At 39.7% G+C, this 17,379-nt stretch overlaps 1 protein-coding gene across 1 annotated transcript in view; it reads left to right on the top strand.

Annotated features, from left to right (window-relative positions):
• Positions 1 to 507: 507 nt before the first annotated feature.
• SUSD2 (sushi domain containing 2) overlaps positions 508 to 17,379 on the top strand; it is a 132,890-nt gene continuing 116,018 nt past the window's right edge. The window contains exon 1 of the mRNA XM_075273147.1: positions 508 to 809. Coding sequence (XP_075129248.1) covers positions 743 to 809 — 67 coding nt within the window. The 5' untranslated portion in view covers positions 508 to 742. The remainder of the gene's footprint in view (positions 810 to 17,379) is intronic.

Below are 17,379 nucleotides of genomic sequence, written 5' to 3'. Positions count from 1 at the left end.
AGACGAAAACCTGCAAAGCGGAGACCAGGCGCAGGTGTGAATTCTTGCACATTTCTATCTATCTGTTCATAGTTGCTGACTGTTCTGAATTTTTTGAAACAATCTCAGTAAATTTGGCCGCGACCTGGCCCAAATACAGATTTGATTTAAAAACCCTACCCAAAAAGGGACAGTAATTCCATGGCATGAGTTACACGTCCCTTTATTTGATAAGTGTGTCTGTCTGTCTTTGAATATGTAACTTCTGAACATAGAGTGACACTGTTAATATTCCATGTATGAGTGAGAGGCGATACAAGTGTCCTGTGGGGTCCATCACTAAAAGGGCTGTATCTGTTGATGTTTAGCAGGCTCTGCTTTGTGTGCCTGAGTCGCAGCGAATGGTCTTTGTACTGTGGAATTGCTTCCTGTCAGCAAAGTATAAAACCTGGAACTTCTCTCACGCTGTCAGTTGTTCCCTGGGAGAGCTGCCAGGCTGACTGTGTAAAGTCTGCCTTCTCCCACTTCAGTACTTAAGCCAGGGCTTCTCTGCCACTAAGGACAGACACAACCTCCTCTGTGTTCACAAGTCTGCTGCGCCTCCTCCCAGTTCTGTGTAGTAGGGCTGCCACAATGTTTGAGTCAGTAGCAGCTGTTTGATAGTAAGCATCCTTCACCCCATTGCCAGGCCCGTGTCATAGCCGTCAGATCCTTTACCTTGTCCTGGCCTGGCATCTGATGTGCTACAAATCTGCAGGACAATATGTTTTCACTACTGCACTTTACTGCGTGTCTCCTTACTGTCTTCTACTGTACTTACGAAGTCTCAGGTAAGTTTTAGTTTTCTGTACTTATTAGATGTATCGCTCCTTGTTTAATAACTGTTTAGAAATGGTATACAGTACCTGATTGTATATGCTAAGTGTACGCTGAGGCCTAGCTGTTAATATAACAAACAATAACTATAATATGGCCTGAGACTCATTTTACTTATTTTAAGTGACTGTATCCAATTTCTAGGTAAGTGTAACAGATAATAAGTAGTGAGGTAACGCAGGTAGTTTACACAGTACACGCTTGTTGGCAGACAGTCTGTATTACAAGTACAACCATAGTATCACATTAGGTCAAGCGGACAATAAATACTTGTTTATATGCATATGCACATTATAGGGATACAGATAGACTGGTGCTATATGTATTCTGTTCTTTATCATTTGCAATATTGACTTATTAAGACACTACAGAATGAATGATGAATTTGGTTTTAAGTGGTTTTATCTCTGCGCATAATAATAGAACATCGATCCGTCTCGTAGTGTATATACTGTAGTGTTAAAGCTGCAGGCCTCTATAGTGGAACTGTGAACACTGACAGCAACATTATGTCTTTATCATTAGAATATCCTAGAATAAGAATCAGTCTTCATATCAGTTCATATCAGTTCAACTAAGGCTAAGGACCCACGTAGCAAAAAAGCTCTGCGGGAAAAAACGCAGAGGGAAAGCATTGAGGTTTTTCCCGCAGCACTTTTCACAGAACGTCTACAAAGGTTTCCTCTGCAGACTTTCTGCTTCCATTATACCTATAGGGAAAATGTTTTCGTAGGTATAATTCACATGCTGCGATTTCCAAAATCGCAGTGCATCTGCTGTGTGTATTATTCCGCAATATGTGGATGGGATTTGCTAGAATCCACTTTTCAGGGACTTTGTGGTATTGCCATGGCTATTACGCCATGTTGAGCTCCCACCTTAAAGTGGTTTTCACATTAACATAGCCATATTTAGATTTGTAGTCAATTAAAAGTGAAACATTTTTGCATGTAGATAAAGAGAGATTTTGTTGCATTTCAAAGTTTTCCTTTAACTATTTTAGAGGTGACAGTCTGTTGTCTTGATCGGTTGCCAATGAATATGGCTGTGAATACGGGAACTTTCCATGGTCATACACTTGTCAGAAACCCAACCACGACTTCCTCATTGTGGACAAGTTATCAGACACCACTTGTTTGAGAAGATATTCTGACCACAATTGGGAAATCACTGCTGGGTGAGTATAGAAAGTTCCATTGGCAACCGATCAAGACAATAAATTGTCACCACTGATGATGAGATGATTAGTGAAAATCTTTAAAACTATGCAACATTTTTAATTGTTTATATATAGAAATGTTTCCCCTTTTAATTGACTACATCAGGCGTCAGCAACTTTCATCACACCAGCTGCTGGGAAACTACAACTCCTATCATGCTCCATTCACTTCCTTGGGAGTTCCAAGAAGAACAGAGCAAGTATGCATGCTGGGAGTAGTAGTTTTACAACAGTCGGAGTGCCGAAGGTTGCTGACCCCTGCTCTATAATCTTAAATATGGCCCTGTCTGTGGGAAAACACATTTTAAAGGAACCAGTGGCATGCTGTTCTCTTTCCAGCTCTTTATCTGCCCCCAGTTTCATAGGCCCCTTAGATTATGTCCCCCTTCGATGTGTAACACAAATAAATAGTTGTACTCACCTTCCCACGCTCCCTCGCCGCTCTCTCCGCTCGCTCCGAGTCTCTGGAGCCGGCATCAGGTTGCTATGACAGCCACAAGCCTTGCGCTGGCTCCCCGGCCTGTCAGTCTTTCGCTTCAATTGCAGCCTATGGCAGGTAGACTGCAATTGAAGCGCCAGTTTTATGCAATGCACTGCTTAATACTGGCGCTTCTATTGCAGGCTACGCAGCCAAGGCTGCAATAGAAGCAAAAAACTGACAGGCCGGGGAGCCACCACAAGGCTTCCAGCTGGCATATCAACCTGACGCCGGCCCCGGAGACTCCTCCAGGTGCCGGCGTGGAGAGGGGACATGGCTGCGCCAACGGATGACATGTGTTCAGGGACACACCCCCCCCCCCCCACTGGGACACCCCCCCCCCTCCCGGGACACCCCCCCAACCCGCTGCACTGACCTGTTATGTGGTGTGTCGGGTGCAGCAGCCTCCTCTATAGCCGTCCGAAAAGTGAGTGTGTAGGCGGTCAGGGATAGCTGCGGCTCCGGAACCGTGTAGGCTGCTGCCATCTTCCTCACTGTATCCCTGCTCAATTGACATGCCCACATTCAGATCCCAACATATGGTGCCTCAGCCCTGGCTCCATAGGCCACTCACCCACACCCATACATCAATAGGAGGTGCGTGGACAGACCAGCGCTGGCAGAATGACAGCTGCTACAGCCGAGCTGGAGGGTTCTTTGGAGGGTCTCGGTGGCGATTTGGGGTGAGTGACCCACATTTAAAGTAGCCTATTACCTCTTCCTGGGCAGTGTGTGTGTGTGTGTGTGTGTGTGTGTGTGTGTGTGTGTGTAATTTCAACAAAATCCATTCAGCCGTTTGGCTGTGATTGAGGAACAAACATCCAAACACACAAACCCACAAACATCCAAACTCACAAACTTTCACCTTTATAATATTAATAGGATAGGGAGTTTGCTGAACATTTCTGTGATATATTATTAACTTATTTTACTTCTTTCAGTAGAAAATAGTCTGTAAAGTTCTCATCTCAGCATTACATTTTGATTGTATGCTATATGGATGCTATGGGCAATGAAGACAGTTTTCCTGGTAATATAATAATACATCTGCCCCACTGTGTATTGGCAGCATGTACAGATGTTTTAGTTGCCAAAGGAGTTCCTCATTGTTACATTTAATGACAAGCTGCAGAATGATTTCTGCTGCCCTCTCTGTAAGCAGTATATAATAAAGGCAAAGACGCTGAGCTCTGTAATATATAGGTTTATATGATAAGGAGTAGCATTTCTAAGTAAAAAATGGGGTAAATCTTGGTAGGACTCCTTGTAGAGGCAGTGAGAGTCCAGCTTACCCTGCCCACACAGCCATCTATGCATACACTGATACAGAGGTCATTGATATCATCCATCATACTGATCACTAGTTATTCATCAAAGCTTAGGTGCTCAGTATAATGCAGATTGTCTGTTGAAAGGAATCACTATCATATTTTCAATTTATAAGGTTAATAAAAGACAGCGTAACTTACAAAAATTAGATTGTAGAAGTATAAAAGTTTTCATAGACATAGGAAACATTTAGGATTATAATATGGAAATAATATATATCTGTGTTGAACTAAAACATTCCTACAGTGTTATGTACTAAGGCTACATGCACATGACCGCGTGCAGTCTGCAGGTCAGTAAAAACAGCACAGATAACACATAGATTGCTATTCATATGTCATCTGTGGTTTTCACTGACCCATACATTGATAATGAATTGATGGAACTGAAATTCCGAACCGATTTAGGACCTACTCCATATTTTGCTGCTCTTTAGTCCATTTCGGACGAACAGCCACAAAAACTACAACTCTGTGTATGGACCCATTGGAATGTATATGTCCGTACTTGTATCCACAATTGCAGATAAAATGTACAGTTTTGCGCATGAGGCCTTATTGGGGTGTATTCACACTTCAGGGGCACATTGCAGTGTTTGCTTTTCCCACCATATATACATTCAGTGAAGCCGGAAAGTTAGTTCCCTGTGCCCATCTTACTTATTGAATTCTTGGCTTAGGAACATTGATGGTGGCACATTGCCAATGTAAGCCATCAACACTTTCACAGACATTCAAGTGAAACTTGAAGATCCAGAGTAGCCAGGTGATGTTTGGCAATGCCTTGAAGCTTTATCACTGCTTAGCTAACACAATCACTGCAGAAATGATTTATTAAGATGCTTGGAGGACTCATCAGTAATTTCCATGGGAAGATGAGGACCTCTTTTTCTCTCTTATTTTTCCTTTTACAGAATAGTGAAGCCTCTTTGAGTCGACCACCCATAAGTCCATTGGAGAGTGGTCTTCTGGAGGTGGTCTTCTCAAAGAAGATGTCAAAGGAAATCTGTTGGTGTATTCGAGAGGTGTCACTGTGCTATGTATATTACTTTACCACCACTGCAGTAGTTGTTTTGCTGCTGGTATATGTCATTGTCTATTATAATTGTTTATTCATTGCGTACACTTCGCTTCCAGTACAGTCCATAGCATGTGTTTGTTGTGTGCATACTTTGTGTTTTCCCTTTCATTAATCGATTAATGTGCCTCGGGTATTTTGCTGCCTTAGGATTGTAAGTTTGTGCCAGAATTTAGCTACATCCTATTGGCACAGATATTTGTCTCACGATTTCATTAGACCTCGCAGTCACATGCACTGTTTTGGTTGACAGCCAAAATTCTCTCCTGCTAGGCCAGAGGAATTGTTTTTTTATGGTTTTACTCTTGATAACATAACAATCACCATTTCCATTACCAGTCTATGTTTACATTACTAAAGCTGCATTGGCAGGTGATGGCAGTGGCCAGGGATTGGCTAAAGCACCATTTTAATAGAAAGTCAAAGAGAACAGACAAATGTCAAGACTTTTTGGACCAAAGAGCAAGGAAAGTGCAGAGCCAGAACCGATATACCAAAAATAATTTTATTTCCAAAAAATGGGATATAGCTAACACACAACGCGTTAAAGGGGCTGTGTTTTCTGTTTGTGTGCAAATGTAAAGGGGTATCCCTTATGCCCCAGTGCATATATACTGCTCCCTAATGCCCCCTTATATTAATAATATGTATGTGCACAGGAGAGGAAATGTAAAATATAAAAAAAAACGTTCAGGGCTCGTTCACACGTGAACAAAGGTGGATTTCCTTCAAAATCTGCCCCTTTACAATGGTGGTCTATGCAGACCGCCGGGCTTCTTTTTTTCACTAGCAGCAGGCTGCAGCGACATGTCCTTTCTTCAGGCGGAAGCCGCGACGCGCTGGACTGCTGCTTCCGCCTAGCGGCAGCACCCTCCTGTGTCGGCTCATTCATTTGAGCCGACATAGGAGGGGAAAGCCGCGACCGCGATGGTCGCGGCAGGCGGATTTTGACCAGAGAGAGAGACGCGGCTCACCGCGGCTCTCTCTGTGTCAAAACCTGCGCGGGAGCTGCACATGTGAACTGACCCTTAGACTTCCCTGCATCCAGACTGTCTCCTCTGCTATTATTATGTATGTGTAAAGAGTGGCTGCAGAGGTAATGTAAAATCGTTGAGACTGCTGCAGCCATTCACTGCTCTCAGCTGTATATTATGCTGAATGGCAGCGATCCTGTCGACATGATGTCATCATTGCATCATATACAAACAGGGCAGTGGAGGATGATACAGGTATATATAAATGCAATGCTCTTTTATACCACCGTGTTGCCTGTATACATTTTTTTTTAAAATGGAACTCCCCACAAAGGCATTCAGATGGCACTCGGATGTCATACGAGTCTCATACGTGTGCATTCCGTTATAAAATCGGCCTTTCCCCTATGGCCAGCACAATCGATCATGTGTACGAGGCTTCAAGGAGAAGATCTGAAGTAGTTTTAGGTTATATTTATGCAGTATAGAAACTTCACAAACTTTCAATCAGCACTTTATATGTCACTATGTCACAGGTATGGTGTCATTTTCAGAGAGGCAGGTGAATTTTACAGAGAGACTTTACATAATCCACTTGAATTTTCTATATCGATTTAACTTTTCATCTATTACAACAAATTATACAGTTATTCACTGATTTCTTGTAGTGAGTCTGTTTGCCCATTGTTGCCATACATGGTAATGTGAAAAAGTTTGAGGCAGGTGTAAAGTAAGAATGAATTTTAAAATAGAAAAGGTAAGAATTTATTTTTGTCAATTAGCAAAATTAATAAGCAAAATCTAAACCAAATCAATATTTAGTGTGACCGCCCTTTGGAGGGGGAGTCAGCGAATGAATGATATGGTGCAATACTCACTAGCTTTTACAGAGTTAGCTTTTCCAAACATCAGAATGGAGTATCTGCCATGTTACGTAGTGATACAATATATCCCAGTTCTCTTAGCACAATGAATTAATTGGCAGAGTTGAAGGGTTGGAGAAAAGCTGTTTGACAACCTCTGAGGGAGACTCATGCTAAAGGCTGCCCTTTTCTTGGGGAAAATAAAAGTAGGGTTGATACTGATAGATTTCATGACAGTGGAATGTGTTTATCACTCTATGACTGCTGTCACTATCTGATACACCATAGACTTTCCAGTGACATATTAAGTGCAGACTTGACACTTGTGTTTGGTCAAAGGTCTTGAGGAATTACTGAGATGCTTATGATAGTATGTAGGTTTCTTCTCTTTAGTCATTACCTGGTACGGTAATAATCCTTGGCATTACTGAGATAAACAGGTTCTATAACTACTAGTATAATCCTATTTTTTTCTCTTACTACGTAGCCCTTACATTGATATTGAAGGGGTTTTACCAGGATTTAGATATTGTTGACATTCCCTTATGATAGATCATCAATGTTAGATTGGGTTTGAGGGATCCACCATACCATGAGTTGCACAATGTACAGAGCCAGAAGTGCACTGCTCTATTTAATGCTGGTTAATGGTTCAATGGTTTCTTTACATTTATTTTACAAGACAGAAGCTCTACAACCTTCATCTCTCCCTACTTTCCTTTCTCTACTATTCAGTTTCTTTTTTAGGTAGTTTCTAAACCTTTACAAGGAGGGAGTGAAGAAATGCTGAAACTGATAATATATTATTATTATTATTATTATTATTATTTATTTATTTATATAGCACCATTAATTCCATGGTGCTTTACATTTGGGGGTTACATACAATTTGGGGGTTACAAACAATACACAGAATATACAGGTAGATATAATACTAACAATGACCGACTGGCACAGTGGGGTAGAGGGCCCTGCCCGCGAGGGCTTACAATCTATGAGGATCTCAATCTAGCAGGAACTCTGACTAGCTGCAGTGCGCAATAAAAGCACTGGGTGGCAACATATAGACATGTGCAGCTTAAAGGGATGTTACGGGAACTAAGAAAATTTGACTAAAGGCAAGAAATGCTTGTTATATGAATGAATAAGCATAAGTGAGTATCTTTATGTGTGTCTAGACCATTTTTACCATTCCTCACATTTCACAACTCATGCAGTACTTCCTGGTGACTACTTCCTTGTTGTGGGAGTGTCAGTGCTTTCCCAGGCAGCCCTTCCCAGTATCCACCCAATGCACCTCCTAACATCCTGGTCCCATGATACAACACAGCCCTTCTGGGGAGTGTTGTATCTGAAATCCAAATCCGTGTCTAAAAAATGCGTGCAGTTTTTGAAACTCACATATGCTTTTTTAAAACAACATAGATTGTTCAGAAAATGCATGCCGTTTTCCATGCATGATGCTTATGATAAAGAATTCACATCTTTTGCACATGTTGCTTGCTTTCTCCACTCTCCCTATGTATTTACCATGCTGCCAGCCTGTCAGTGTCTGTAAAACCATCTGACCGCTTATGGAAGAGGCAGGAGAGAGGCTAGAATAGTTAAAAATAAAACAAATACAAAATGTATTTGTCAACCTTACATGCTGCGGCCTCTAATCACTGATGTGATCATGTGTGAACCAGGTGCTAGTTTCTCTGGGGAGCAGGACCAGCCCCCTCCTCCTCCTGGCTGCTCTGGCAGTCAATAAAGTGTAGACTGTAGCCACATCACAGCCATGGTGGATGTGGCTAACCACTGAAGTCATGTGCACAATGAATGGCACATGATCAAGACCAGTAAGGAAGTGTTATTAATAGAGATGAGCGAGTACTGTTCGGATCAGCCGATCCAAACAGCACGCTCGCATAGAAATGAATGGACGTAGCCGGCACGCAGGGGGTTAAGCGGCCGTCCGCCGTCAAAGCGGAAGTACCAGGTGCATCCATTCATTTCTATGGAGCGTGCTGTTCGGATTGGCTGATCCGAACAGTACTCGCTCATCTCTAGTTATTAACAGAGTTACAATGTGTTGCTCACACATTTATGCAAAAGGATAAGAAATTGTGATTTGGTTTTAATTAGAAAAAATAACTTCTGCACATTTTTTGTCTACCTGTAAAAAAAAAAAAAAAAAAAAAATTAAAAATTCTAGGGAAACTCCTTTAAATATCTTGTGACAAAATATCACAATACATCAAAATATAAAATAGTAAATGTTTGCACCTTTCATGGTTATAATAAAAAGTAGAGAAGGATATATCTGTATGCAGCTTACCCCGTAAAAGACATCTTCACATTTACTACTCAAAAAGGTCTAAAGGTCAAAATATGGGACGTTACCCCTGTGCAGCTTCTAATGGGTTTATTCTACAGTTACATTTCACTTACCACTTGCTAACTCTTTCTTCCTTTTTAGCTATAACCTTTACAACATATTAAATAAGCTGCAGAGATACATTTACTCTCTTGATACCAGCTTGCTTATTATTGATGAATAGCCTGTAGCAAAATAATAGCCAACTTATTTTCTAAGTATAAACTAGACATCTCTTTAGAATTAATGAATTAATGTAGACATTAACTTCACAAAAAGTTCACTTTAACATACTAGACATTTGTAGAAAAGTTATTTAAAGGGTATATAATGAAACCTTCAAAGGTATAGCAAACATATGATATTAGCTTGTTTTCACCACATTTACAATGTATCAGAGTTGATAAATTTACTGTATTTCCTATTAATGATCAGACTTATGATCAACCACTATATTCTGTGTACCAGCAGTTTTGAAACTATAGACAACAACACCGACATGGCAGACTTTTTGCAGCAAAATTCATGACAAAAGTCTTGGCATGGTTTCCATTCATTCCAATGGGAGGTAGACCCTTTTCTGTTCCACTAGCTACAAAGATCATCCTGTATTGAAGTGAATGGGAGTAGGCAACCTTAGGGTCCATTCACACATATTACAAGATTATACATATATATATATTAGCATTTACCCGCGACTTTGTCTGCGGGGATTTGAGAATTGGGTGGACACAGACGTGTGAAACTGTGAAAGCGCTTTCAAAATTTTGGTGGGATAGCAAATGTGATATATTATATTGTGTATGTAGTAATACAGACAATTTGTTATTTTTGGAGGATTTTTATTTTTTTACTTTCAGCAGTATTCTGTGTCTGATTTTTTTTTTTTTTTTTAAAAACGGTTTTGCGGCGGAGAGCATAAAACACTCACCGCCGTTCATGGCCGGACCCGGTGTGACAGGTTTCCGGCTTCTGCATGCTAGCTGGGGCTAGGAGTCCTGCTTTTGTGAGTCTCCTGCTAGGAAGCCATGTTGTTTAGTGGCACCAAAAGTAGCCTATGTTTCAATCCCAAGGGAAAACTATGTTTGTGGAAAATTTCACGCAAATCCGTCCAGGCGTTTTAGCGTGATTGAGGAACAAACATCCAAACTCACAAACATCCAAACATAGTAGTATATATATATATATATATATATATATATATATATATATATATATATATATATATTAAATTTAATAAAATTTATTATGGAGAATAATAAATAATCTCTCTCCATCTCCATCAGGCTACCTTCTTTTTACATAGTTACAGGGAAAATCAGCATTCCCCACCAAAAATATTGTGTTCAGATGCCCCCAAAGCACAAGTATGACATTATGGGGTCACAATATAAAAAAATAAAAAGTTAATTATTACATTAAAGTAAAATCATTTTTAAAAATATGCCAATATTGAGCCCACATCACAGGTTCTAGCCCCACCCCTGATGACACAATACAAAATAAAGTTTACCATAACAGAGCCGAAAATATATTTTAAAAAGTTTTTCAGTACCAAAAAATTAAACATGAAACGTGAAAAACAGACAAATTTCCCTCCTTTTTTGTTTATATTTTCCCAGATATAAAAGAAAATTTTAAAAAATGCAAAAATAAAAACAACATAAAAATAAAGCCCTATGTATCATTGAAAAATAAATTTCAAAATTAGTTGAATAACCCAAATGATAAAAATGTTATCACCCTCAAATCTGCATACAAAATAATACGAAAATGTGTCTGTCCTGAACCAGAGAAATTGGCCTGGTTTTGAAGTGGTTAAATACCATTAAATGGATGACAGTGTAACACTTATATAAAACACTAACCAGTGTATATTTTTTAATACTTAAAGGGAATCTGCCACTAGGTTTATGTTGCAACTATCTTAGGATAGTATAAAGTAGTGACAAACTGTGATACAAGCTCAGAAGCTGGAGAGTCCTTGATATTCATGAGCTGCTCAGTATAAGGAGAAAACTGCAGGAGGCAGTAGGAGGGTGTAATCTGTATGCAAATGAGGTTTTTGGTGCACTGAGGGTGTGGCCACCACTTCCAAAGCACTGCCCAGCAATACCACCTAAAATAAAGATTGACAGGTCTCAATGTGCATCCACCAAATGCAAAAACAGATGCTTCTGCAGGTCTAGCCATGCCCTTGGTTCACCAAACTGATGATTTTTATAATGATTAGTCTTCACTTTCTTGGCAGTATTTTGGTAATGTTAGACTCCCTTTAGGAGTCTTTCTTATGTGCCTTGAGATTAAAAATATACATCCTGAGAGTGTATTGAGCTAATGCAAGAATTTGGAAAATAAAACTAAAATAATCATACAGACATCTAACGCTTAACATGTTTGTATCATTTGTATGTGTAAAACATTCCCTAACAAAATATTCTTTTTCTTGTCTCCCTTGAACATGCTATAATCCTCTTAATCTAGAAAGTCATATGGGAGAGCAGATCTCTATTACTGTATGTGATGTAAAGGGGGCAAATGCCAAGTAGAATCATTATACAACTACCCATTTAACTTTCTAAAGTGGTACAGTTAGCAAGTGATAAATCAATTCTATCATCTAAGACCCTAAAACTAAAGGGAGGATTAAGGGGTTAAATGTGTGGCATGAAAGAAACCAAAAAACCTAAACCTTGAGGTTCAAAAGTACCATTCACACCACCTTTCATATTAATAAGTAACCAGTGGAGACGACAGTAAAATGACAGATTTCAGGGAGATTGCTTATCTTACCGCAGATAAGGAAGATGGAAATCCTTACCCTGATGATCATGGATCAAGCTGTAAACTAGGGAATCTTCAGTGTATATTTAGGGGAAACGTAATGAAAATGTATTCACATTGAAGGGATATTAGACAGAATGTTTGTAAAAAAGCTGAAGCGACTAAATAGTAACAATCCCTGACAAAGATGAATGTTCAGGCAATGATGATTCCACTAATGGCTTTACATTTAGAGAACGGTTTACATACAAAATGCATAAGAACAAGTATAATAGCCAGCAAGTGCTTACAATCTATAAGGGAAGGGGAATAGAGCTAGTAGGGTGCAGAAGGTAGATGTTCAGATGATGGTGTGATGGCCACAGGATTATTGAAGGTTGCTGGCTTTTCTGAAGGGATGAGTTTAGGGTCCTCTTTAAGGTTGTGGTGGACAGTCTTATGTATCATGTAGTGCGTTCCAGAGTCTAAGGGATGCACAGGAGAAGTCTTGGAAGTGGTTGTATGAAGAGCAAGTAAAAGCAGAGTGCAGAAAGAAGACTTGAGAGGACCGGAGATTACATGTGGGGAAGCACTGGGACATTAGGTCAGGAATGTATGAAGGAGACCCCCACATGAACCTGTGGATAGCCTTGTATTTTGGCATTAGTAATGTAAACTCTATTCCTTGGGCAATGGGTAAATAGAGAAGGAACTGAAAAAGTAAAGAGGTGGGTGAAAAATGAGGAGAGAGGTGAATTAAGGAAGGGGCAGAGTGGAGAGTGGCCTGGAGGGGAGCAAGAACATTTGCTGGGAGGCTACAGAGAAAGTATTGCATTGTAGTAGTCTAAGCGGGAGAGGATGAGGGGATGGAGCAGCATTTTTGTAGTTATAGGCGCGACGAAAGAGCGAATTTGATGGATGTTTTTGAGTAGGAGGTGGCAAAAGATGTTGAGTGCTTGGATGTGAGACTTGAAGGACAAGGCAGAATCAAATGTTACTCCAAGGTAATGGGCTTGTGATACTGGGGAAAGTGTGGAACAATGAACTTAGATAGATAGGTAAGGAAGGGAGGCTGTGTTAGGTGGGTGTAAACAAGGTAAAATAATCTGGCTCATTCTGTTCTAATCTAATCTAAAATAATCATAATACATTGTGTTGTAAGATGTAATCTGTCATTGGAATGCAATGAGTTGCTCAGCTGACATGACACCACAATGGAACAGCTTCAGATAGTTGGAAAGTAACCTTCCCTCATAAAAAAGTAACAGAAATGGCTTTTTTTCAATTTATAGAGTTGAGAAGGATTTTTTTACACTAATATCATGTAAATTGCAAAAGTTAAAATGTGCCTATAAAGGTAGATGAGACAATTTCTGAATATCTGTGTCCAATTTCCCTACTGTCAGATTTCAGAAAATTAGATTGCAAATGAATTCATGACACATTGTAGACTGCACCTCGGTGCCTGAGGCAAAAGCGCTTTACAAGTTGTGTAACTAAGGTGGAGCGAAGTGTGGAGAAAGTGAGCTGGCAGCAGCTCACTAAACCTAACTTTGTAATGAGAAGTGTCTGCTAGAGATGACTCTGTCCATTTACCTTAGGAAGACACTAAATAGGATTAATAAATGGTATTTACCCAAGGTTGGCTTCTAATGATTGGTTGGAAGATTCTCCCCCCTCCCCAACTTCTGTAGGGGAGATCATTTCCTGCCTTTAAGATCCCATTATACTATCTTATAGACTTCTCCTGTATACGTCCACAATGATGTCTGTCAATACATATTTGAGAGAATGGGTGGAGTACATGACTAATACCCTATTGTGTATTATTGTTTGCAACAATATGATTAATAAAATATATTATAACAATATAATATTGCAATAAAATATGTTTGCAATAATGCCAATGGAGTATACCACACTAAATTCTGTTGTTTGCCCTGATACCAAAAACAGCAGAAATGTATTTAATGGCCATATTTTTAGTGCTTGTTTAGGGTAATATTAACATTTAGATGCGGGTACAAACATGTTATTAATTATGGGTACAAAGGTCATAATGACAGGTTATATTAGAACTTTATGAACCATACTATGACATTTGACTCCTCTAGAACTTCAGCCGTATTCCTCAGATAACTCTTGGCTGAATGCTTTTCCAGCCAACAGGTGCCTATGTCAACCCATATACATGATACTTACGCCTGTCTGCCCCATCCTAATCTCCACTGACACCTGCCTTCAGCGGAAGTTCGAAGACCCCATAAACATTAGATCAGGTAGTGTAAGGCATAGGCACACTGCTGGATTAAACTTGTAGATTTGTATTGGAACCAGTGCTGACAGATTTCCAGGAAGGAGCAATTCACTTGCAAATGAAGACTGATATATTACATTTACCCCTAGAATTTACAGTTTAAGAAAAGAAGAAGGATAGTTCCTGATGAACAGCGCAGTGTAGGTTTACAGGGACTTTCATGATTTGAAATAAGGGTCTGTTTTTGGCCAGAAGCAGCACTGCCAATATGTCAGCTCATCCCCTATCCACTTGAATGTAGATTATTTGCAATACCATACAGTGACTAGAATGATAACATTCCAGGATATTTTTTCCCCAATCCTGCAGAGTACATTTTAGAGCATTATATTTGCTTAAGTTCTCATATATCTAACCACAAAGATGAGGTGAAATTCTCTTTCACAATATCTTGCAAAACGCCTTTCACTTGTATGTAAAGTCTCACTTACGAGTAAGTCTCTGAAGTTTCCTGCATGTTCACACTATTGAGCACAAAGGAAACAAATGTATTTGTTTTTTTGCAATATTAATCCGCTGAATTCCAGCTCTGCCTGTAGACTCGGGACAAGTCACTGGGGCCTCAAAGTCTTCTGTCAAGAGTCCTTTGTTTCTAACCCCATGCGTTACACTTGGATGAAGCAATAAGTTAGCTGTGAAATATTCTGATTTCATGAATAAATGCAATAAAAATGAATTATTAAAATATTGTCAGCAAGGCATTGTTCTCAGCCTCTGTACACACTGCTCTGCACTCCAAACATGGCCCTCTTTAATATTCAATGTACAGAAACTGGTGTATTTAGAGATAAAGTCCATGGCCATAAGGACCATTGTTCACATTCATTCATGAATGAACACATATCTAGCTAAGACGCAAACATGACTTAGAAGCTCCCTATGTTTACATCGCCTGCCAAACCAGGATATTTACATTGTATTCTTAGTGGTAGTCTGTCTTATGGCCGAGACGTTGTACAGTGCAGGCAAAGTGGATGGGATTTATGTGAATCCCATCCCCACTTTATGGAAAAGATCGCAGCGCGGACACACTGCAATTTGCAAAGCCATGTCAATTATTCCTATTTCCGCATGTCAATTATTTCTACGGTAACGTCGGCGGCTTACCCATAGATATAATGTTAAGAGAAAGTCCGCGGAGGAAAACTCTGTGAACTTTCTCTTAAAAGCGCTGCAGAAAGAACCACAATGCGTTCACACAGCGGTTCTTCCCGCAGCGCTTTAGTGCTGCGTATACGGCCCGTGGGGCCTTAGCCTATATGTTCATGAAACTCATGAAAGATACTTACAACAGACTAATTCACTATAGTGATTTCATATACACCTTAAGACTGAGGCCCCATTTTGCGGAAATGTAACTTTTTTTAGTTGCCAATTTTTTGCTTTTTTTGAGCCAAAGCCTAGAATGGCTAAAAAGGGAGTGGGAGATATATAGGAAGCTCTTATACTTCTACCTTCTGCTCAGTCTACTCCTGGCTTTGCTTAAAAAACCACAGCAAAATCTGCAACAACAAAAAGCAGCATTTCCACAATGTGGAGCCTAAGGCTAAGACCCCACGAACTGTTTTTTTTATTGCAGATTTTGCTGCAAAGTCAGGAGTGGCTTCAAAAGCAATGGGAAATATAAAGGAAGCTTTTACATGTTTAACATCTGTTAAATCCACTCCTGACTTTGGATCAAAAAAATGCTGCAAAATTTGCAGTAAAAAAGGCTGTGTTTCCATAACATGGAGTCTTATCCTAAAGGAGTTTTTTCAGCCTGAAAACCATGTGCTGTATTAAGTCATATGTTCATTATAGTGCTCTGGACCCCTAAATCGCCTTGTTTTAAATTCATCTATGCCCCCATTTAAAATAAATAAATAATTCTTTATACTTCCGTAGGGCAATTTGGGACAATAAACCCATAAGGACCTTTGTGTGGTTTAGTGTCCCAAATTGCCCTGATAGATTCCCTTTAAAAGAATTTATTTAAAGTATACCTGTGATATATTTATTTGACTTTTCAGGATAAGCTATTGTGTGTGTACATGAAGAGTAACACTATTTCTGGTTATTACACAACTTATATTCTGCCGTTTTCAGCAGTTTCCCTTCTGCATATTACATCTGGAGTTTGTAGTTCTTTCTCAATTGTTGGGTAGAGGCTAGCTGCCATACACTGCACACAGTAAGTTGGGGGTAAACTGCTCTATAATTGGCTTTCTCCCTAAAAAAAAAAAAAAAAAACTGTCACTGCATATGTCATGCAAGACATATATAGAAAAGTACTAATTTCAGTAAAGTGCTTTGGTTGTGGTAGAAAGCTCTTAGCCCTAGCATCAGGCTAAACTGCTAAACTTTCTTTCCTCTGGTATCTCCATAGATAACACATGTCTATAGGAGACTAAGTCATGAGATCCCCTTCAAGACAAATATGAGATTTTCAGAGTCTGTCATTTTAGAAGAGGGGAAAGGAGCTGGAAAACAACCTGAAGAGCACAAAGAGGCATTTCTCTCTTTTTGAGTTTGTTTCAGTGATAGTGCCTGTTGTTCCACTATAGTTACACTTACCCTCCATCCATGGGACATTACTGATCCCTGGGGGTCAAGCACTGACCAAGAGAACAGGATCCCACAAGTGCATCTGAGTTCTCTATGCAAATGCTGGGCTGCATTCTGTTCTATGGGACCATCCGCTGGGATGGAAAATAGTAGAAATAGAAATAGTAGTTACAGATGGTAGAGATAATTGACCAGCTTTGCAGTCAATCACAATGATCTGTGATTCACTCATCTCTACTAGTACGCAACTAATATATTTGCCATGTGTAGTAGCACTGTGTACTTTTTACAATTATATGTTGTATCAAGAGACTCCAAAAAGACAGTAATCTGGTTATAGGTTTTCATTCTGCTGGGACACCCATTGATCAGCTGTAATTCGGAGGTAGACATGAGGCGTTTGGTTCCCCTGTAATGCCACCACAGGAAATTAAGTATTATAAAGATCTTCAGAATCAATAAGGTTTCCAAATAATGCATGGCATCTTAGGTCTTCTAGATTAAGTGACACTTTTTCTTAAGTTTGGCTAGTTATTGAAGGTCTTGAATTAGGAACTTCCTTCTATGATCTCAGAATTCAGTACTATACAGTGATATCGCC

Source organism: Leptodactylus fuscus, chromosome 1 (assembly GCF_031893055.1).
Source record: "Leptodactylus fuscus isolate aLepFus1 chromosome 1, aLepFus1.hap2, whole genome shotgun sequence".
Taxonomy (NCBI): domain Eukaryota; kingdom Metazoa; phylum Chordata; class Amphibia; order Anura; family Leptodactylidae; genus Leptodactylus; species Leptodactylus fuscus.
The sequence above is the reverse complement of the archived record's forward strand: the minus strand, read 5'-3'. Positions and strand labels throughout refer to the sequence as shown.